Source organism: Vitis vinifera, chromosome 18, assembly GCF_030704535.1.
Source record: "Vitis vinifera cultivar Pinot Noir 40024 chromosome 18, ASM3070453v1".
In the NCBI taxonomy this organism is placed as follows: Eukaryota; Viridiplantae; Streptophyta; class Magnoliopsida; order Vitales; family Vitaceae; genus Vitis; species Vitis vinifera.
In genome coordinates, this window is record NC_081822.1 from 25,111,391 (window position 1) to 25,133,307 (window position 21,917).

The 21,917-nt window shown below is 37.1% G+C and overlaps 1 protein-coding gene across 3 annotated transcripts; it reads right to left on the reverse strand.

Annotated features, from left to right (window-relative positions):
* Nucleotides 1–616: 616 nt before the first annotated feature.
* LOC100252053 (uncharacterized) lies at nucleotides 617–21,203 on the reverse strand. 3 transcript variants are annotated; one of them, XM_010666797.3, is made up of 9 exons: nucleotides 20,749–21,203; nucleotides 20,533–20,654; nucleotides 8,730–8,937; nucleotides 8,073–8,652; nucleotides 7,582–7,833; nucleotides 7,269–7,460; nucleotides 7,115–7,189; nucleotides 4,499–6,997; nucleotides 617–1,294 (listed from the first exon to the last, which is right to left on the reverse strand). In XM_010666797.3, exons 1-9 carry the CDS (start codon nucleotides 20,916–20,918, stop codon nucleotides 986–988), a joined length of 4,407 nt encoding a protein of 1,468 aa, XP_010665099.1. In that variant the 5' UTR covers nucleotides 20,919–21,203; the 3' UTR covers nucleotides 617–985. The 3 variants fall into 3 exon arrangements, with proteins under 3 accessions (XP_010665099.1, XP_010665100.1, XP_010665101.1); XM_010666798.3 differs by lacking the exon at nucleotides 20,749–21,203 and adding an exon at nucleotides 10,083–10,162 and having other exon boundaries at nucleotides 20,533–20,643; XM_010666799.3 differs by lacking the exons at nucleotides 20,533–20,654; nucleotides 20,749–21,203 and adding an exon at nucleotides 9,777–10,021.
* Between the last annotated feature and the right edge of the window lie 714 nt (nucleotides 21,204–21,917).

Below are 21,917 nucleotides of genomic sequence, written 5' to 3' on the forward strand. Positions count from 1 at the left end.
ACATTATGCAATGGCATATGCCATGGTATCTAGTAATAAACTTCGAAAGCTTTAGAAGTTTAAAATTATATGATGACCCTTTATGCACCGGGATTAAATCATTGCCACCTAAAAGTGAGACATGAGTCTTTAATATAAATACCTTCACGTCTTTTATAATTCACACTTTATTTTTGTGATCCTCATAGCATAAGTTAAGAGCTTGATTTAATACTTATATTACCATTTGTACCTCTTCTTGTTATAAAACTAACTTATATTTGATATATAATTTGTAATAATCATACAATGCGTATTCATCCATCCTTATATATACACAAAATGTAAATGTAAAGCCCCAAAAGCTCATTTTAGAAGTACACAATTTGAATAATTTTATGAAAGGAGAGTCCAACTTAAATCTAACAATAATAACAAACAAATTAGGATAATATCTTGTGAAAATTTCTTCTTTTTTAAGATTGCTTCGTTAAAATCACAGTTATAATTTTAAGAGTGTATTTGAAAACGTTTCTAACTTTTCTAACACTTGAATGATAAAAAATTTTAAGTATCAAAAAATTAATAAATGCTTCCTAAAATCATTGTCAAACGCATTCTGAACTTCTATAAAAAGGAATCCCAAAATGATGGCATAATATTTAGAAATCATGAACAGTTAAAATATACAAACACAACTTCGTACAAAGGTATAATATCCACTTAACCACAGACTACAAACTTATATCTAATTGTTTCCACCAGAACACCTCCAAAACGGCAGACAAGTCTGAATTAAGGAGTGGTGGGGGCGGCGGGGACCTTGACAATTCCTGGCAACTCCAGATACCCCAAATATAGACGATTACAAATAGTGTCTTTTACAATGCTTTCTTGTTTCTTTTCTTTCTTTCTTTCTTTCTTTCTTTTTTTCATGTAATAAGTCAATTCTGACACAATTAAAGACAATCTACAAATACGCAACTGCCACTAAAACTCATCATGATTATGCCGTTAACAGCTTGTGCATAGCATGCAATTGACTCAAATCAGTGGACTGCAGAGACATCTTGTACAGCTCCCTCAGTTTTCCAACATCTTGGAACCTGTTAGATGGTACACCTGGATGAGGGGCAGGAGAAGACCTGTTTGTACTTTCTGAGAGTGCCGCAGCCAACATACTCTTTAATATCATCTGCAACTGACTCCAAAATTTAGAAAGGACTTCAGAATTGAGGTTTCTTAAGGAATCTGAGATTGTTTCCCCAGATATGTAGCGTCCATCAAGAAGACGGGAGAGAGCTGATTCCAGCATCTGAAACAAAACAAGTTATTATTATTTCCATGATTTTGACTATACACATTACTAATCCCACAACATTCAGGGTTAAAAATGAGGCAAGTATCATGCTTCATATTTACGAATTATCCCAACTGGCACACATCTTCACTCCAGGACAGTAGGCTACTAATCAAGGTTGACAACTTTTGTATTGTGTAACATGTTTTTCAGTATCCACTAGGTCATTATAGCAAAGGGCCTTAGCATCAACATGGTTTTGATAATATAACTCATTATTGGTTAATACATTGATAACCAAGAATAACACATGATGGAAAAGAAAAAAGATAAAAAAAAAGACAAATGACGAAAGGTAGAAGATTACCACAAGTTCTAAAAAGACAACCCCAGCACACAAGTTACTTGTCACCTACAACAGTAATGAAATTCAAAATGAAGATGTTCTCACTCCTCAATACCGAAGGGGAAGAATGAATTCTAAGTGGGCTCTTTTCAAAATTTGAAAATCAGAAGCTCCTCTTCCCAAGAGTACTCATGTTTCATTCTTTCGTGGTGTACCAGAATCAACAGAGAGGTCCTGCCCTCCAAGCTCTTTTAACATTCTTCCCAACAAAATCCTGGGCCATCCTGAAAGCATCTTATCCCCTCCCCTATCCTTAGCATCACCCACTTCACCCTCAAGGGACAAAGCTTAGGGCCCCACAACTCTTTAGCTACACCAGTGGGAAGGTGATTTCCAGATTTTCCACCCTCTTACCCACTTATGAAATTTGGAAGAACCCCCCACTCATTTTAATCAAGAAAGGTTCTTTTGCAGCTGTATGAAAACAGAAAGCCATTTTTGAGGAGCCAGAGAACCCCAAACCTCAACCCATGGAAGAATCCTTGAATCACACTTTCTTAGACACCCAAATGTTATTACATCCTTCCCTCCCTCTTTTCCCTAGGCCCCATGGATCTCTTCCTTCAGTAAGTTCAGCACCTCCAGCTCTCAGGTTTGGGAATCCTGGACAAAACCTAGGGGTCTAAGTTCTTGTGCCGTTGGCAATCAAGCTTTCCTTGTTTATGAGGGTGGTTTGCAGTGGAAAGGGAGGCCTTTTGGAAGCAAATTATAAGTGGTAAATATAGGGAAGTTGAAAGGGGGGTGGTGTTTTAAGGAAGTGCGTGACAGGTATGAGATTGGGTTATGGAAAGTCATAAGCAAATTGTGGGAGACTGTTAACAGTAGAGTCTCCTCTTTGTGGGCAACAAGAGGAGGGTAAAGTTTTGGAAGGATAAGTGGTGTGGTAATGAGCCTTTGTGTGTTTCTTTTCTGTCCTTATTTGCCTTAGCTAGTTCAAAGGAGGTATGGGTGGCAGATTCACAGAATCAGTCTAATATTAGAGGTTGTCGGACTACTAACTTCTCTAGACATTTAAACGATTGGGAGATTGTGGAGTGTTTCTTCTCAAGGCTTCAAGAAAGGGTGGTGAATGAGAATGGGAGAAGATAAGATGATCTAGTTGGAGACAAAGAGTGGTTCTTTCGCTATAAAGTCCCTTTACACTTTCCTTGAGCTTGGGAGTTCAGCCCCTTTCCCATATGTTATTGTTTGGAAATTGTGGATTCCACCTAAGGCAAGCTGTTTTGCTAGGGAGGAGGCGTGTGGTAAAGCTCTGACTTTACATCAGCTTCAAAGGAGAGGGTGGTTGCTAGCTAATAGATGCTTCCTTTATCATATCTAGGAGGAATTGATTGACCACATCTTGTACATTGTGGCAAGGCAAGGGTTTTGTAGCAGCTTTTGTTCTGTCTTTTTGGTGTTATCTTCCTCCATAAGAGAGACCCTATTAGGATGGCATGAATCCTTTGTTGGAAGGAAATGAAAAAAGGTGTAGGGAGCAGCTCCTTTGTGCCTCCTTTGAACAATTAGGAAAGAGAGAAATAGAAGATTGTTTGAACGAGGAGCTTTCCAACCACAGACTGAAAAGCTTGTGTCTTTGTAACTTGTCTTGGACGATGTCGTACATAGCTGAAGGCCCAATGTCCTTATGTGACTACATTGATTAGTTAGAATTTCATTAATAGAGGGAGTAGTTTTTTGTTTGTCCCTTTCCCTTTTCTAATGTCTTTCAGCGACCATTGTAGATGTCTTGTATACTTTGGTGCACTCCTTTGGACACCCTTTTAATACAGTCTTTATTTGCCTATAAAAAATTGATGTTTACATCATATTGTCTTAAAGATTTTTCTCAGCATCGTATGAAAATAAAAGACCTACAATAAACAAGTTTTTCATGTACAATTAGTAGTAACATCAAAGTAAAATAACACTTAACACCTTATCAAAATTGAAAAGATACAATAAATATATTCTCCAATTACAATTAACAATGTATTATTATAGATGACTCATCTTATGGTGTTTATATTTAGTCTTAATTTATTTTTCTTTAACGTTGAATCCAAGTACTTGCACTCATAGTTGAGATCCTTTTCAACTGAATCCCCATGTTTTCAGATGTTGGGATACAAAGGATCCAACACCTAGACACATACCTGTACCCTACACCTGTACCTAACCCATGTAACATAGGTCACATCTATTTAAGCTCTAATTCCATTATTTGAAAGGTCACAGTCCTAGGAAAAGAATTAGAATCCCAATCATTTATAATATAGATCAGATTTTTTTTTCCTCCTGGTTCCTGTGGCTGTTCAGGATTTTTCTAGGATTCATGTTATTGTTGTAGACAATGTCTTATAATGGGACTTACACCAGTCAATCAGGTGGCTGACAGTTGGCTATGAGGAGTGTTATATTATAGATTTTTACTTGGGATGTCTACTCTCCTCGACTGTTCAGAGGCTTAAGGTGGATCTTTTGCATATGTGTTCTTCCTTTCTAGTATAATTTTGGTTCTTTTGAAGGATGTCCCATCCCATGATGTTCTTTTTTATAGTATTGTTCCCTATCTTAAGAAAAAAGAAATATAAATATGAACTATCACAAAAAGCATATTATCAGCATTCTTAAATTTCAGGGTAAATGTTGAAGAGCCTTTCTATTATGGGATTGAAACAATTAGGACATCAACTGGTATTGCAGCCATACACATATCAATGTAGCATCCTGGTTATAATGAGAAAACAAATTTGCATGCATCAAATGAGAAGGAAATCCATAATACTAAGCTATTTTTCATGTTGGAGAACAAACAAAGTGGAAGAACATACTGCATTCGAGTGAAAATAGCTTGAAAGACGTAGTGAAAGAGCTGATCTCTCCATCAGGATGGTCAGGTACATGGTGGCATGCGTCTTTGGGCCATAAAAGTCTGTAGACTTTTGCCAATTCCTCTCTGCCAAAGAAGCATACTGCTTGATCCTTTGGAGAAGGCTGTTTTCACCTTTCAACAAATTGCCTTCCAAATGATCGGACTCCAAAAACTTCAAACAGAAATCTCTTTGGTAGCAAGCAAGCTGGAAATATGCATATGCAGCCTCCTGTTTGCGCGACTCACCTAGTGATTCATACAAAGACAAAGCTTTCCTAATGGCATCATTAGCTGAGATCTCATGCTTCCTTATATCTTTCCTACCTTGTCTACCACTAGAACTAGTATAACATGTTGTTACATCTTCAAAGGCTCCTTTTTCATAAGCCTCTGCAACTGTATCTTCTCTTGCTAAAAGCATGCCAAGCCGCAGATAAGTATGAGCAGTTTGTGTATATACTTCATTCCTCAAGCTGCTTGCTTCAGAATCAGCCTCTTCAGTAATAGCACTTAGTTCTGCTTTTGCTGCTCCATAGTATCTAAGTGATTCCCTGTATTCCAGTTTGGCAGTCTCAAGAGCTTGGTTATATGCATCATGGAAAATTGCATGTACTTTGAGACCTTCTATCTTTGATACCATCTCTTCAGCCAATGCACGCCTGCCATGGCCCAGATTACAGTTAATTAATATAATGTTCATATGGTCACAAACCTCTTTGAATGCATTTATGGCTTCTACAAAAGCAACTTCAGCTTTTTCCAGTTCCTTTCTTTCAAGCCTGCTTCGACCCAGTTCATTGCAAACCCATCCTTTCTTTTTAATTACAGACTGTAGTTCTGCTGAACCAGTAGGTAGCTCACCCAATGCTCTTATGGCTTCTTCATAACAGCTTAGAGCAGCTGAAAGATTGTAATCTGCATCTCCAACTACAGGACCCCCAAAGTATTTGAATATTCCACCATTTTTTGTCTTGGGTGTTTCTCCAAGAGCATTTTTAGGTTGATCTGCCATCTTAAACTGTGCATCATGAATTTCATAGGTACTCTCAACTCTTTTACGGTTAGTAGCTTCCAAGGTTTTTACTCTGAGCTTGTCTGTAATTATATGAGAAGCTTCTGCAATGGCGCCATCATCTCTGTCATGCCGCAAGCATTGACTTTCAGAACTTCTTCTATTATCCACTTTGTGATAAATGAGATCCCCATCAGGTTTTTCCACATGTGAGTAGGAAGCACTCTTGGAATATGATCTTTTACTCAGTTTTCTGCCATAAACAAAGGGAAGTGTATCTCCACTGCTACTGCTTGCACTGCTGCCACTGCTGGCCCTATCATTCTGGCAGCTGCAGTTAACCAAGGAACATGAACTACAGTTCTGCTTATACTGTCCCAGCTTCTTCTTAAGTCTTTTGACTTCCTTCATAACTTCTGATGACATTCTTAATTCCCCGCTACAAGGCTTTCTCTCTGCTTGTATTGAGATCTCTGTACCCCTTATCATATGAAACTCAACATACACATCACCAACTAGTGTCCACGCCTTGGCCCAGAAGAGATAAGTGGAAGAAAACCGGTCAAAAGTAAGACCGTCATCACTAGAACTAGATTTCAGCCTCTCTCTTCTATCATTGAGTTCAGTCTGGGATGGAGAGGTGCTAACCATTGATGAAATAAATATTGTATCCCCAAGATGCCGAGGCATTGATCCATAAACAGCACATGCTAATTCTACAACCTTCAAAGTTTGATGCAACTGACCATCCTCCTTATATGCTTGTCCAAGGGCCAAATAAGATTCTCCAAGTAAAAGAACAAGTTTCCACAGCTTATGGTCAAGCTTCGTTGTTGGAAGCCACTCCCGAATATCACAAACTTCTATACAGTCAGCATCACCACAAGCACAAACAGAAAAATTTACAGATGAAGGTGATCTATCATGAATTCTGCCACCATGTTCTCCATTTTCTGGTTCAGTGCTCTTCAGTTGGCGCTTCCATCTAAGGGACTTAATTGCTTGGGAAACATGATGTACAGCAGCTAACTTAGAAGAGATTGGATCAGCAACAGATTGAACCACATGAGCAGAAGTCACTGCAAAGTTCTCATCATCTATGGAATTCAACACAACCCCTTGATCACCCATTGCTGTGTCACCTGATGCTATCAATTTTTTGGAAGCAGATATGTTTTCTTCCAAAGTCATCTTTGAAGAAACTTCAGATATTGTATCTTGAAAATAAGTTCCTTCTTCACTTGGTTCATCCTCTGGAATGAGGGATGGGATGTCTCCATGGATAATTGATTCAGAAATACTACTAACAAGATCCAGTGGTTCTTCTTCGGCATCAGTAACTGTAATGTCAGATTCCACAGGAAGGCCTTCAGATGTTAAATCCAGCTCTTCTTCATAATTCAAAATGAGTCTTGCAAATTGTTCATGAGCAAATGCACGAACAACCTAAACAGCATAATTCTGGTAGTTAATTACATTTCTCTTGCTGTTCCTCAACAGAAGTAAAAATAGAGAAAGAAAGACAACAAGACAATCATGTTACGAAATGTTAAACATGGTTACCAGAAGATCTGGCCGATCCAAGAAGTCGAAGCATTTCTTGAAGAATCTTGCACACTTGGCCCTATTGTTAGAAGCCTGCACCAAAACCAACTGTCATTAGTGCCACCAATTTACAGAATAGATTGCATGTATTAAAAACTAAATTGTTCCACACCATGGAGAGTGAAAGCCTATGAGCAATTCGGTACAGGAGAGTCCCCAGTGAAGGTAAGGAATCACTTCTCCCTCTATGCACCAGAGATGGCAGAGAACTAGAGCTATCATCACAATCATTGGAAGAATGGTTCTTGGGAATGACAGAAAGATCAAAAAGTTGAATTACATCTTCCCCAGCACTTTTATAGAGCTGAAAATATGAAGTAAAAGACAAGAGTAAGGTTCATTGACAAGTTCAAAAAGGAATAAAATATAGGTGGTGTACACAAAATTAGGAAAAAGAAAAACACAAAAGCAAAAACATGTATTACCCAGTAAGCACCAGGATCTTGCTTGCAGTTTTCCTGAAGGAACCTCAAAACAGAAAGGCCATTTTGTTGGACAACATGTGGATGAAAAGCAGGTGTACCATCCTCAGAAACACCCTTGAGCAGAAATATATCATCCGTTTTCAGAAGCTCATAGCCCTGAACAACACCATTTTGATGATAACAGATGGCCAATTCAGGCACACTTGCCATGACATTGTCAAGCCAAGCCTCAAGCCAAGTTAATGGAGTGACCTGTCAAAATGAAAAGAAATAAAAACAAAATATTAAAAAAATAAAAAAAAAATAAAAAAAAAAACAGAATAAGGATTATGCATGACAGGGAAAAACTGCCAAATACTTCAGCAATTTGCTAACAAAGAGTAGACATAATATGGACATGGAAAAGGTGCTTCACATAAAGTGTGGCTGGTAAACAAGGACCGGTCATTCAGAAAAGTACAGAATGTATTGCCAAATAGTTAGTTAGTCACCTGTCTAGTGACATCCCATAAATGCAAACTCACAGCAACATATTTCTCATTACTGAATAGAAGCAAGTCACTGCCCAGGAGCATACGAAAGTTGTGAAATTGCCAAAATAAAACCCTCGAAAACCCATCATTACCAACTCTTCGATATTTCTCAGAGTCTTGTACCGAGTACCTAGGCTTTTCACCAACTTGTGAAGCCTTTTTAACAGAATCATGCCCATTACTTCTCTTATTCGTTTTGCTTCCCCAGAAAAAGTTGCCCTGTTTGACATGTGTGTACTCTGGACAGTTGAATCCTTCCTTTTGAGAAACATCATCAACCGGTTCAAAAAACTGGGATGTAACACCTTGTGCTGGATAATCAGAAGATTCAAGACCATCCTCCGCCCTGCACTCAAACAGCCCAGGAAGAACCTCAGATGAGTTTGGTTGCTCTTCTGACTGGGAATTATGAGTAGGTGGACAATCACAAGCCTCCATTCTAACTGAATGCATGGCGAAGTTCAAAAATAAAGACTGATCCGCACATTTTGATTGATTATGTCTTCTAACCAATTTTTCTCCGTCTTCAATACCAGGCCTGGGATTCACAAAATTTGGAAATGATAAAAGATCTGACAGCATGATAAATGGAGCATATGATACACAAAATCATACCCAGTATTTAGAACAAGAGTCTGCCCAATACGATGAACTGCAATTGACAGTTGAGCCTTGGAATATGGCATCTTAAATATCTGCTTCAGTATGTCAACTGGAGCAATCACATCTATATCATCTCCATACTCCACCAAACCAGACACAGCAAGGGCCTCACCTTTACTAGTAAGGTTTGATTTAACAGCACCACTTTCCCAAGGTAAATCTGCCCAGTATAATCACCAAAAGTTACCTTCAGATATTACATCTTCAGAGGAAAAGAAAAGTGGAGAAGGGGACCATTGTTTAGTTACAAACTTCATTAAAATGATAATATAGTACCACAAGAAAGTGAAAAAACAGACAGCAATCTTAGTTCAGTGAAAAATCTAAGCTATTCGGTCTATTTACTGAGTTCACTCAATGTTCTTAAACTCGTAGAACTACATTATAAGGGTATTTAGAGGAGATAATTGAGTCCTAACCAGGATAGTAAATCTTTCACCATAGGGCATGATGTACTGTCATCTAGAAGTAAGCTTTGAAAGCCTTAAAATTTTAAAACATGTTGATTCACTGTACACTAGGGTTGAAATCACCACAACCGAAATAAATGACAAATCAAGGTGTAATGGGACTTGACTCTCAATCTAATTAACATAAACACCATAGTATCTTCTATAATTCACACTTCAAGTTCTGTAATCATAGATTGTTTTGGATATTAAGTTGAGCTGTTGTTTCAGACCTTGAGGTGTGTTACGGAACCCATACCTTTTGTTCACTAAAACATTGAACATGGGATAAAAAAACACATTAGACTCTTTATTCACCTAATCAGTTGCCCCTAAATCAATGATCCAAGTGTTAGGATGAAGAGAGCTTGAAGTCTCGAGGCTTGTTTTAAAGGTGGCAAACCATGCAAAAGCACATGAAGTGGAGGCAGAGGAAACCTTGAAAAACTAAGGAAGAAGAAACCTTGAATTTTTCCAAAATCTTGTACAAGAGATCCAGTTACTCTTTAGTGAAAGGAAGACTATGTGAGGTTGAAGAAAAACTCACTACCTCGTGAAGAAACCCATTTGCTATTTCTCAATTGCTAGCTACATCCTTGGCCCCCCCAGATTATGGATTTCCACGCAATTTCCCACAAGTCTCTTGTGTGTGTCTTGGCTTATTGCAATAATCATACCATCAAGTCTCCTTTTCTCCAATCTTTTGAAGTCCAAGACTGTTGTCCTAAACTATATGGAGTGTTGAGTTTGAGAAGTTGGTCCCATCATGACAACCCTTCCAAATGCTTCACTAATGCACATAAGAATACTTCACATAAAGATGGAAGAGAATCTTTACTAAGTATTAACCTCTTACCTGGATCATGGTATTCAGTTCATAGATCTATGCAGCATCTCCCCTCTAGAAGTATATTTATGAAACATCATCCCAAGCCCCTTACCGAGGAAAGAAACATAAAAAGCATGTCAATTTCTAGCAGCATTGAATTCAGCAGCCAAAACATTAATATGGAGTTTAGTAGTTGATAGTGTTTAGTAGTTGCACCGATCCCACATGTGTTTCTCCCTCCTTTTCCATTTCATTAATTAATTTTTATCAGAAACAAGAGGTGTATTAATTTTTTTTTTTTGATAAGTAAAGAGAAGTATATTAAAAAGAAAGAGGAGACACCAAACAAGAGGTGTATTAATTATTAATAAAGAGTTCATGTTAAGGATGAGGAATCCTCCCCAAATACACAAACTTGATCAAAACAAAGAACTCTACCACTATACAAGGAGATATATACAAAAAGATGGATCATAAAAAAATGTATAAAGATTTCATCTCTTCAAATCTGGTTAAGCTCCTCTTATTGTAGGTCTAACTCTAATGGTGTACACACCGAATACCAATTGAGTTGAATGGCATTTAGAGGGATGCCTCTAAATTCGTTAGTATAAGAGGCCCAAAAAGAAGAAAAGAAGTTAAGTAAATCTCATAACATCTCTGACATCCTCCATTGATCCTCAAAGATCCTAGCATTTCTCCCTTGCCATACGATCCATACCAAAGTGAGAAGCAATCTTCTACAAGGTCTTGTCTCTAATGGAGTTCCCTAACTCCATATATGCAATAATCAACATGTCACAAAAACTCCTAGGCTCAACCTGATCCATTTTGCCTATTTAAATAGTTTATACCATAACCCTAAAGTCATCAAACAATGTAGAAAGAGATGGTTAATCGTCTCTCCACTCCCCGCACTACATAGGATGTTCCAACTAGAATTAAGGGTTTTGAAAGGTCTTCTCAACTGTAACATATTATTGGCATTTACCTTCTTATGTGCCACTAACCAAATAAAAGCCTTGACCTTAGATGGAGCCTTAGATTTCCATAAAAATTTGGCTAGATGGAAAAAGACTAAATCTAATATGTTAAACTAAATGAAGAAGTAAGATTTTACTGAAAATAACCCTGAAAAAGATAGTTCCCAAACTCTTGGATATGGGATGAATGGAGACAAGTGTGTGTGAGTAAGAGAGGTCATGAGTTTTTCAAGATCCTTAATCTACAAAACTATGAGGTTGCGATAAAAATTAAGGTTCCAAGAAAAGGTGGAAGAACTGCCAAGGATAATTGAAATAGAGAGATTTCTATTTGTAACGACTTGAAATAAAGACTTGAAATGAATTTTTGTCCCATCACCACAAAGCAAGTGTGTGGAAAAAAAAATTGGAAAACATATGCAATGGCCTTTCAAGGGCACCAATGTGACCATCTGACTGTATTATTGATGTATCACCTATTAGGATGTGTCCCATAAATACTTTAAATAATATAATGCCAAAGGGCATAACTTTTCCTAGGGAAGAACCTCTACCTATCAAAAAAGAAAGAAAAAATAACTTTCCCTAGTGAACCTCCATAACCACTTCCCTAAAAGAGCACGATACCTCAAAGAAATTTTCCTAAATCAAATCTCCAAACTCCTTAAGCATACACACTAGGTCCCAACTAGTACCTAACCATAAAAAATCTCTTTGCAATTTTTTAATCTTTGATGCTATTGATATTCGAATTTTGAAGAGGGATAAGAAGATGTGAGATAAGCAAGACTAAATTAGAGTTATTCTACCTCCTAAAGATAAAAAAGTTTTTTTCCACCTATCCAATCTCCTCGAGATTCCCTCAATCACCGGATCCTAAAAAAGCGTTTGCTTTCGGATTTTCCCTTAATAGAAGACCTAAGTACACTAAAAGTCAATCAGAGACATTCAAGTATCAAAGCCAACTTGGAGATCTAATCTTAACTTGTGTTTGATACTAGAAAGAGTGTTCTTGATTATATTGATCCTAAGCCTTGATAAACACCCATAAACTAGTAATATTAGCTTGGGATTTTGCACATCTTCCAAAGAAATTGTAGAGGGAAAGATAAAGTCATCTGCAATTGCAAATGAGACACTTTAATCCTGTTTTAACCCATATGAAACCCTCTAATAAGCCACTCTCAAAAACATTCTCCTTAAAACATCAATTGCAATGGCGAAAAGAAATAGGGAAAGAGGATCTCCATGTCTTAAGCCTCTAATTGCCTTAACCTAACCTTTTGTGTTTCTATTCACTAAGACCGCAAAACTTGTCAAGGAGAAGCATCCCCTCATCCAAGACATCCATTGTGAACTTTCCCTTTTCTCTCAAGTACATAGTCTAAAAAACCCTAATCTACATCGTTATAGGCCTTTTCAAAATCAATTTTGAAGACTACCCCTTACACTCCTTATCTCTTTTTCTCATCTACCAAATCATTAGCAATCAAAATAGCATCCAAAATTTGCCTCACCTCCCCAAAAGCTCCTTCGACCATGAAGATGGTAACATGAAGAACTCTTCGTATACGCCCTAATAAGGCCTTAGCTATGATCTTATACAAACTTGTAACCAAGCTAATAGGTTTAAATTCTGAGATTTTGCTGATTTGACTCTTTTTTGGCCAAAGAACAATGAAGGTAGCATTGGTGCTTTGGTTTATTACCCCATTATTGTGAAACTTTAAGAACACTCTAAGACGATCATCTTCAATCACATCCCAACACTCTTGATGCACTACAATGGTGAATCCATTAGGCCCAAGAGTCTTTTCCCTATTTAACTAAAATATAGCATTGTGAATCTCCTTTTCTGAGAAAAAAGGCAGCCTAACCATGAAACACTCTGCTGAAATGGAGTCTTAGAGTATAACTTTCCAAAAAAAATGCATTATCTCCTCCAAAATGTTTTCAATGTTATCTAGAATCGCCCCTACTTCGAAAACCAATAACTTTATAAATTTCTTATATCGCCTACCATCAGCCACACAATGGAAATACTTAAGAGTTGCAGTCCCCTTCTCTTATCCATTTGACCCTAGCTTTTTGCCTACAAAACACCTCTTCCTTTAACAACTCTTCCAATTCCCCTGTCCTTAAGGTCCTCACTATTGAAAGTTAAGGAATCAAATTCCTTTCTTGCTCCCTAGCATTAACGCTAACAAATTTCTATGAGAATGTTTTTCTCTTTCTCCTTTAAATCTCCAAAAGACACCTTATTCCTATCTTTCAGCCTTAATTTGATAAATTGTAACTTTTTCATGAATTTATGACTTTCGCATCCTACAACCTAACTCTCATCCCACCGAACTAATCTTTCATTGAAATTTGGGTGTAGTAACCACATGTTTTCAAACCTAAACGGAGTTGGTCCCCACTTAAAAGGATTGGTGTCTAAAACAATCAAACAATGATCAAAGGTCAATATGGGGAGCACTTCTTGGATGCTTTTAGAGAACCCTTGCTCACATTCATTTGAATTTAAAAATATATCCAACCTCTTGCAAACAAGGAGTTCTTGCATGTTTGACCATGTGAAAGACGTGTTTCGAAGAGAAGGATTGATTAAATCACTTTCTCTTATGAGTCCATCAAAATCACTCATGCTCAAAGTTAACCCGGAACTGCCCAACTTTTATAAGATTCTTCTTATGATATTAAAATCCTCTCCAACACACCATTTCAAAAAAGTTAGAACTAAAAGGTCTTATAGCTCCAGCCAAAAAGACCTTCCTAAGATTGAACTTAGTTGGATTATAAACTGAAGTACGTCAAAAAATCCCTTCTTCATTTGGATTCAAGTTTATTGTCTTTGAACACTAAATAGAACCACCTTTAAGCATCTAAACTTCAATGTGTCCCAAATAATCATAACCCCTCTTGAAGACCCATAAGCTAGAAGAATAGCCCACCTCTTTGTTTCTAACCTTCCACACACTACCCACAAACCTCGTATCACAAGATTCCCTCTTTGTTTCCTAAAACATCACAATATCCGAACTTTCATAGGCCAAGAAATTCCTTAACAACCCTTTTTTTCTTTCTAAAACCAAGACCTCTTATATTCCAACTAATGATCTTCATAAATATATATTTCAACCTGAAAAACCTTAGGAACAGAACCTAAGAAACACTAGGGATATAAAATAAGGGTTTATTCTTCCTCCTGGAATAGACCTTATCCAAAGATCGTGCACTGTTATTCCCCATTTTAATGGCATCATCACTATGTTTGACAAGCTTGATGTTCATAGTTCCCAAAACCAATTGAATAATGGCCATTTTACTAGGTGTAAGACCTTCTATATGAAAACCTTCCTATAAAGAAGGGTCTGATTCTAGAGACAAACATATAACTAGGGAAAGAGTGTCACTAGGGTCGCTAGGTCACCACCTATGGAAAAATAAGCCCTTTAATTCTTGGCTAGAAATAACTATGAGAGACTCCACACCTTTTGAAATGGGACAACTTTAGTGTTAGATAAGACATGGTTAAGCACTGATAATTCAAGCAGGGTGATTAAGGAACCGCAATTTGTCCGAAAATGAGGGAAAAACGTAGTCAAAGATCAAACAAGGGTGAGGAGAATAGGATGCAAATCAGAGGCCCTATCTAAAATCTAGCCATTGGCAATGGATTCTAGGTTAGATGAAAGTACATGGGCTTGAAAACCACAATGAAGAACACCTCCTCGACCCTCAGCCACTCTTGATGTTGCCCCAAACAAATCTAGGTTGTGATTGAACTCATCCCCGTCCATCGTAGTCAAGCCTTAGACCTTTGATGACCTTGCTGCTTCCAACGGGACAATGCAGCCATTCTCCTCAATGAAGGCCTTCTTTGATCTCTACAGCAACACAAACCATAGCTTTGCGCAAAAATGACCTTTGGAAAAATGGAGGCCAACTTCTTGCGCATAAACTAGGAATAATATCTAGGACTAGCCTTCAAGGCAGTAGCTCATGTGTGATTGTGGAAGGTTGAGGCACCAACACTAAGAAAAAAGAGCCTTGAATCTCATAGCAAAGGCCCTTATCTGAAGTGACCTATAGTTAGGTTTGCCATCTTTTGGGCTTGCCATTACAGCAAAGGCCCATTTCCATCTTTTGGGCTTCCACTAGATTGAGCCCTACATATTAAAATATCATTAAGCCTGCTACCACTTAAAATTTTCTCCATTATTAAGTGGGCTTTGGAATAACATGGGTTATCCTTCTTCCCCTCAAAATGGGCTACCTTCCTCTTTAAGGCTTCATTTTGTCTTGAATTTCAGAACAAAGGAGTTGGAGGACTATTATTTCCTATCTTCTACCTGGCAAAGCCATGTGTCCCCATGTCCTGAAGATGTCTTGAAACCACACCACCTCCTGCTAAGTCAAACTCACCTCTACTACGAGTTGACTCAAACCTCCCTTGTTACCCTTTTTCTTCCCTCCTAATAATTATAATTGAAACCGTGACAATCCATGCTCCATATCTTACCACCAATAGTGTTGGAAGCATCATGTTTAGATTTATCTCCACTCTCATTATAGCCTTTGGTAAGTCAACAAGCTTCAAGGTGTGACTATCTATCTCTATAACCCTCCATCACGACTTCATTAAATGTCGAAAATGATTCTTGAACTATAAATGGAAAGGAAGGCCCCTTGGTTCGATCCATTCCGGCTTGAATTTTCCAAGGACCTCTGTGTTTTCTCTAGTGACCAACTTCTTAAAGTAATACTAAGGCCTCCCTTCACTGATATCTTCCCTTGCTCTTGAAGTTAGACAACCCTTTCAGAAGATTACGCAAGGAGCAACCCTTTGAAAGATGCAAAAGGGGTTATAGACACCAAACTCCTCAAACCCAACTCTCTAGCAATCGTTCTATTCACTTCCACCTAATCCTACAACCTAACATTACTTTCACCCCAACCCCCCCTCCCTCTACCACTCACAAAAGAATGCTTCTTCCTACCAAAATCCTCCACCATTTCCTTCTTTGTTCTCCCAACTTCCACTCAACTAACCAAAGGAACCCTAAAAGTGATTTCCATTAGTACATATATCACCTTCCTGAGAATTTCCCATCCTCTCCCTTTATCACCCTCAAGAATTACCAGTGTTGTGGTTCTTTGATTTGTAGAAATTTCAACAACTTGATGAACCTACCTATGTTATTAAAACGAATCACCAAAGATGTGTCCTTGTTTTTCCTTTGAACTTCCCATTGAAACCCAAATGCCTCTCTAACCCTGATGTCTTTTTAGAGTGTTCCAATAACCAACCCATCTCTTCTCTTTCGAAAGGCACAGAAAAAGCAGCATTTCCACTCCTCTCAGTAACAGAAATCACCTCCTCCCATGGGAACCTTCAAACCTAACCTTAAAGGCCTTCTTTTCCACCTCACAAATCTTCATACTTCTTCAAGTTTAGTTTTTATTTACTAACTAATTCTTTAGATTTCCTTTTCATAGATCATGAAACTAAAGTCTTTTCCCTTAGGGAATCCCATGCTTAATGCAACCCATTGCATAGAAAACAACTAACCTGACAAGAGATGAGTAGTCATTTTTCCTCGAGGAAAACTTTTGAAATTTTTTATAGAGAGAGTGGTGTGTCAAGAAAGGGAAAACTTAATGAGAAAGTGTACTATGGATTGTAAATTTGTGGGGAAAAAAAAAAGTAGCAAAACATAAAAATAAATAACATCCCCAACAACCAACCAATATCTAAACCTCAACTAATCAATAGAGTCAAACAAAAGAATGGAGAACCTTTAAAAAGAAGTTGACAAGACCACTAGAAAAGGGTGCAAAATGAAAGACTTCTTAAGTTAGTGGTTTGATCACTCATACTGTTAAAGGATCTATTTTATGTCAAATAATCTAAAACAAACATATAGGGGTTGTTCTCTAAACTTTCCCCCCTCTTCTTCTCTAGAGAACTCCCATGCCAACCTTGAAGAAACTCTCTCAATGAATCAGTGAGAATCTAAGAGATGTTGAATAGACCAAACATGTCATAGTCCTCTTGTTATTCCATAATGGATGAGAATATGATTAGTTGATTCTTCTTATCTCTTACACGTGTGGTAACAATTTGTAAGAAGCCACCCTCTTCTTTTAAGTTGATTGCAAGTTAAGATCCCTTCCTAAGCTGCCTCCCAAGCAGAAAAAGCCCACCTTAGAAGAGGCTAAAAAGCTTTAAACCTCCTTTGGAAAGAAAGCCTCCCCATTATCCGACTCCAAAGCATTGTAGAAAAGGACCTAAAAAGGAGCTTCTCAACCTTAATATCCTCCTGAATTGACATATCCTCATCTTCTTTGAGTTCTTCCTCCTACCCCCCGCCAACCCCCCACCAAGGCTTCCTAAACAAAGGTTCAAAGTTATCCAGGTTCAAAAGCCCCTATCCACTTGAAGCCTCCCAAAAATTGCTCAACTATGCATCCTTAGAAACTTCAAAGGAATATATATAAAGGAAAGCCTCTTCCAAAGGAGAGTTTCCATTCCAAACATCTTACCAAAACTTAGCTCATATCCCATACCAAACATCTTGTCATGCCTTCCCTTCCTTTGAACACCAACCTCTTGACTTTTCACTATACTTTCCCTTGATCACCCACCTCCACAAGATGTTTCCTTTTATAGAAAATCTTCAACATCTTTTTCTAAGCAACATTTTGTTAAGGGTAGATAAGGCTCTAATCTATTGCCCTTATCCCCCCACCTTGACCCTTGGCTAAAGGAAATCCCATTGGATCTTTTCCAAACCCAAACTCATTGCTCTAAGGATAATGAAAAAGGAAATTAAGTAAATAGATACACTTCATACTTATGAGCGAAGCGAGTCTCTCACCCATTGAGAGATATTGTCACTTCCATCTTGACAACTTTTTTTTTTTTTTTTAAATTCTTCCTCCACTACATTGCATTAGTGGGGGCTCCCATAGGTAGACCTAAGAATGCTAAAGCCTATACATTTAGAACCTCCTTCATGGGAATTAATCCACTTTTCTAACTTTCAAAATCGAGGAAGTCTTAAACCAAAATAGATCCAACTTAGGCAAGTAAAATTTTCAAAACAATGCACACAAAAAAAGGAGAGTATCATCAACAAAAAGGAGGTAAGGAACCTCCACACCTTCTCTCTTACCTTCCACCTTAGACCCTGAAACTAAATCACCCTCACTTGTCCTCCTCAAAGGAACACTAAGAGCCTCTATTACCAAAACAAACAAATAAGAAGAGAAGGGAGGGCCCTACCTCAAGCCTATTGAGCTCGGAAAATAACTAGTAGGCATGTATTTTACCATCGTAGAGAACCTTGTCTTTAGAGTACAAAACCGAATCCATTCAATCCAACTCAAATCCCATTTTACCTAGTACCTCCAATAGAAATATCTAATTCACACAGTCATACACTTTTTCAATATTAAACTTGGAAACTACACCAACTCTAGTGTTTTCCATCCTTAAGCCAATTGCTTCGTTGACCATGGGAGTTGCGTCCATAATTTGCCTATGCATGAGCTTGAGGAGGATTGTTGAAGATATAAATATCATGTTTATTTTCTATATCTTATCGATAAGGTTACCCTTAGATATTTGACTTTTTTATCTTAGTTACCCTATAGACAAAGATATCTAATAGATAGGAAATAATCTAATAACCATCAAGGTTTTCCTTTATGTATGGTTTGTTTTTTTTTTTATGTAATCTCTTAACTCCAAATTTTCCTTATAAATATAAGGAATCACTAGCCAACTAGATATAGTTGATTGGAATGATTATTGCTCTCGTTCATCAATAATTGCAACTTATTTGGGAAAAACTGGATTTGAATGGAAAAAGTGTTTCAAGATGAATATATTAAATAAGGGGGGGAAACAAAGAAAAAATGAAGGTTGCATGAAGAAAATACCCCCCACAATTAGATGTCTCTTTAGGGAAATATATTAACAATACCCATAGCCATTAGGTTACTCTTTAGGGAATATATTACCCTTTAGGTTAGGATATACAAACACTCCCCTAAAAATTCTCAAAAACTGGTTTCTATCTATTATGAAATAGTCGATGATGCCAACATCATACTAAGGATAGAGGGATATGAAATACAAATGAATCCAGGGTAAGGCAACAAGGAGGAAATATGAATTAAAAGATATGTGAGAGAGAGATTTCACCAAAAAGGAAAAAAATTAGCTCATAATTCAATGTAAATACATCTTAGCTAGGTCCTAATAATAGTCCAATACAACCTATTTAATTGCCCCATAAGGGATTTTATAACAACTTAGAGAAAGATTGATGAAACAAAGTTCCTATAGTTAGAGATTCTTGTTGGCCCATCGGGGTTCCTAGTTGGGTTGTGCGAATGACAAGATGTGTGGTAGAAGCACATAATCTCGAGTTTGATTCCTACCGTTGGTTAAATATCCTAGATCACTCAATGTTGGTTGTGGCAAGTGTAGTCAACACCCTACGATTTGGGTCCCTATGTAGAGTCGGAAAGGCTCAACCATGGAAGGTTCCTCAATTATCAAAACAACAAAAAAAAAAAGGGTTAGGGATTCTTGCTCTATCTAAGTTAGCTATGTTTGGAATTCTTAATTATTCAATCAAACCTTAGCATCTCAAAAGATGTTATCAAAATTTCATTTTATTTCAAGTTCTTTTAATGATGTAAGCTATTTTAAACTTTCTAAAAACAATCAAAGGTATTAAATGCCATTATTTGATATAGTTAATTTGATTTTTTATTTTTTACAAGTCCAATTGGATCTCATCAAATATAATTTTTTTTATAGAGGAGTTAAATGAAACTATAAAAATTTTGAAAAATACAAGAAAATATAAACTCTATCTAAGGAACACAAATAAGCTTAGCAAAATCATCAATCTCATAGTCAGCAAGATTTCTGAAGAATTGAAATTTCAAGAGGAGAAACCATTTGGATGAACAAGACAACTAGAATATATGCTGATTGATTTCTGATTAGAGTAGAAAGGCATGGAATCCTCCAACATAAAACAAGTGAATCTTAGATAAATGCCATCAAGCCAGGGAAACCAACCTCTAAAGTTCAACTACTGTTCAATTGAGCTCCTTAGTTCCTAATATGCATTCAGCAACTGAACAACAAAATGCTCCCTTTCTTCACCAGTAATTGACATTCTAAGATATTATTCCCGCATCACATAAATTTTTCCATATTATATGTTGGATTCTACTACATGTTAATACCTCCAAATCATATAGCACAAGCATTACCAACCTTCATCACCTATTCCATGACACACTTGCTATCTAATTTGAAAACATTTGCAACCGAATTGAACCAAACTTGAACAATTCCATGGTGTTACCAAATCAAAATTCCACACACTCTACGCATATCAAAATTCAAGCTCGGCAGTAGAGTCAAAGCACTTAAAATAACATACTATCTTGACAAGACATACCTCCGGCGGAGCTTGACTGCACAGCAGCAAGGGGAAGGACCTTTTCCGGCAAATCGGACTGAAGTGGTGGCATGTTGAGATCGGTCTCCGTCGGAATCATCCGATACCTTGGAGCTGACACCCTAGAAATCAAAATTCAAAAACAATAAAAAAAAAATTATAACAAATCAAAACCACATATGATTATGTAACTAGAAAGAGAAAGAAGAGTATTACGTCGGGGACGAAGGAATTATGAGAGCAGAATTGACAGCATGGAAGGCTTTGTCAGTGGGAACAGGGATTGAACCACAGAGAAAACCCACGGGTTTGGGTCTCACGACTTCCAATCTTCCCACGCACTGCAGTTCTCGCGAACCATCAGAGGAAGCCCCTAATTTCTCCATCGATTTCTCACCTAGGGTTTCAATCTCCTCTCTTCCTATCACTTTCTTTTTCTTTCTCCGAAGTAATTTTCCAGAAGAACTAACACGCAAATGTCTCTTTAAATCAAGTGATGTGGAACCAGGTGAAATACTGGGTCTTCAACTGAAGCTCAATCCCATCTTTGCGCAGTGGGATATTAAGCGGGGTTTCTGTTTCAAGCCGCTTTCCATTTTAAATCCATTTCCATTTGGCATCCTCAAGGAGAAAAAAGGAATGCTGATGGAGAATTTTATCTACACAGCCGAAGTTCAATTAGTTTTACGTTTTCGATATTATATCTAAGAGAATGTAAAATTATCCAATTAAATTGTTTTAAATATTGATAGTAATTTGTTGGCGACCATAATAACATTTCGTGTTTATACTATTATCATATGGAAAATTCTACAATACGGCACCAAAGTTGGTACCATACCTCAAGGGATTGGATTTGTAACCGTTGAATGAAAACCTTTGAATTTAGACCATCCAAATGGAAAATAAATATAAAAAAAGGTAAAAATTATATAAACAGTTTTGAGAGCTCCTATCTCTCCTCCCCTCTTTTCTAGCCCCTTTTCTTTTTCATTCTCTCAAAAATCCATTTTTTCTTATGCTTTTAGTGGTATTGTTAGTTTTGATGGTGAAGACAGGACTAAAGCTTAGGCAGAGTTGAAAACAAATGAAGAAGAAGATAAAGAAGACTCAAAGTGAAGACAAATCAAGACAAAAAAAAAAAAAGATCAGGAATGAAGATTTCGACAAAACAAAAAGAAGAAGACAATTGGAAGTGTAGAACTTGTGGTGAATCCAAATATGTTTGTGACGTAATTTTTAAAGTAGTCTTTTAATCTTAAAAAAATGTAAGTATTGTTGATGTTTTTATAAATAAATAAATAAACCTAATATATATATATATATATATATATATATATATATATATATATATATAAAATTTTATGAAAAAAAATTATCTCATA

Coding starts and splice junctions, on each gene's coding strand:
- LOC100252053 (XM_010666797.3), bottom strand. CDS start 20,918: ATGGAGAAATTAGGGGCTTCCTCTGATGGTTCGCGAGAACTGCAGTGC. Junction 7,461..7,581: donor AAGATCCTGGTGCTTACTGG/GTAATACATGTT, acceptor TCATATTTTCAG/CTCTATAAAAGTGCTGGGGA. Junction 1,295..4,498: donor GCTATTTTCACTCGAATGCA/GTATGTTCTTCC, acceptor GTTTTGTTTCAG/ATGCTGGAATCAGCTCTCTC.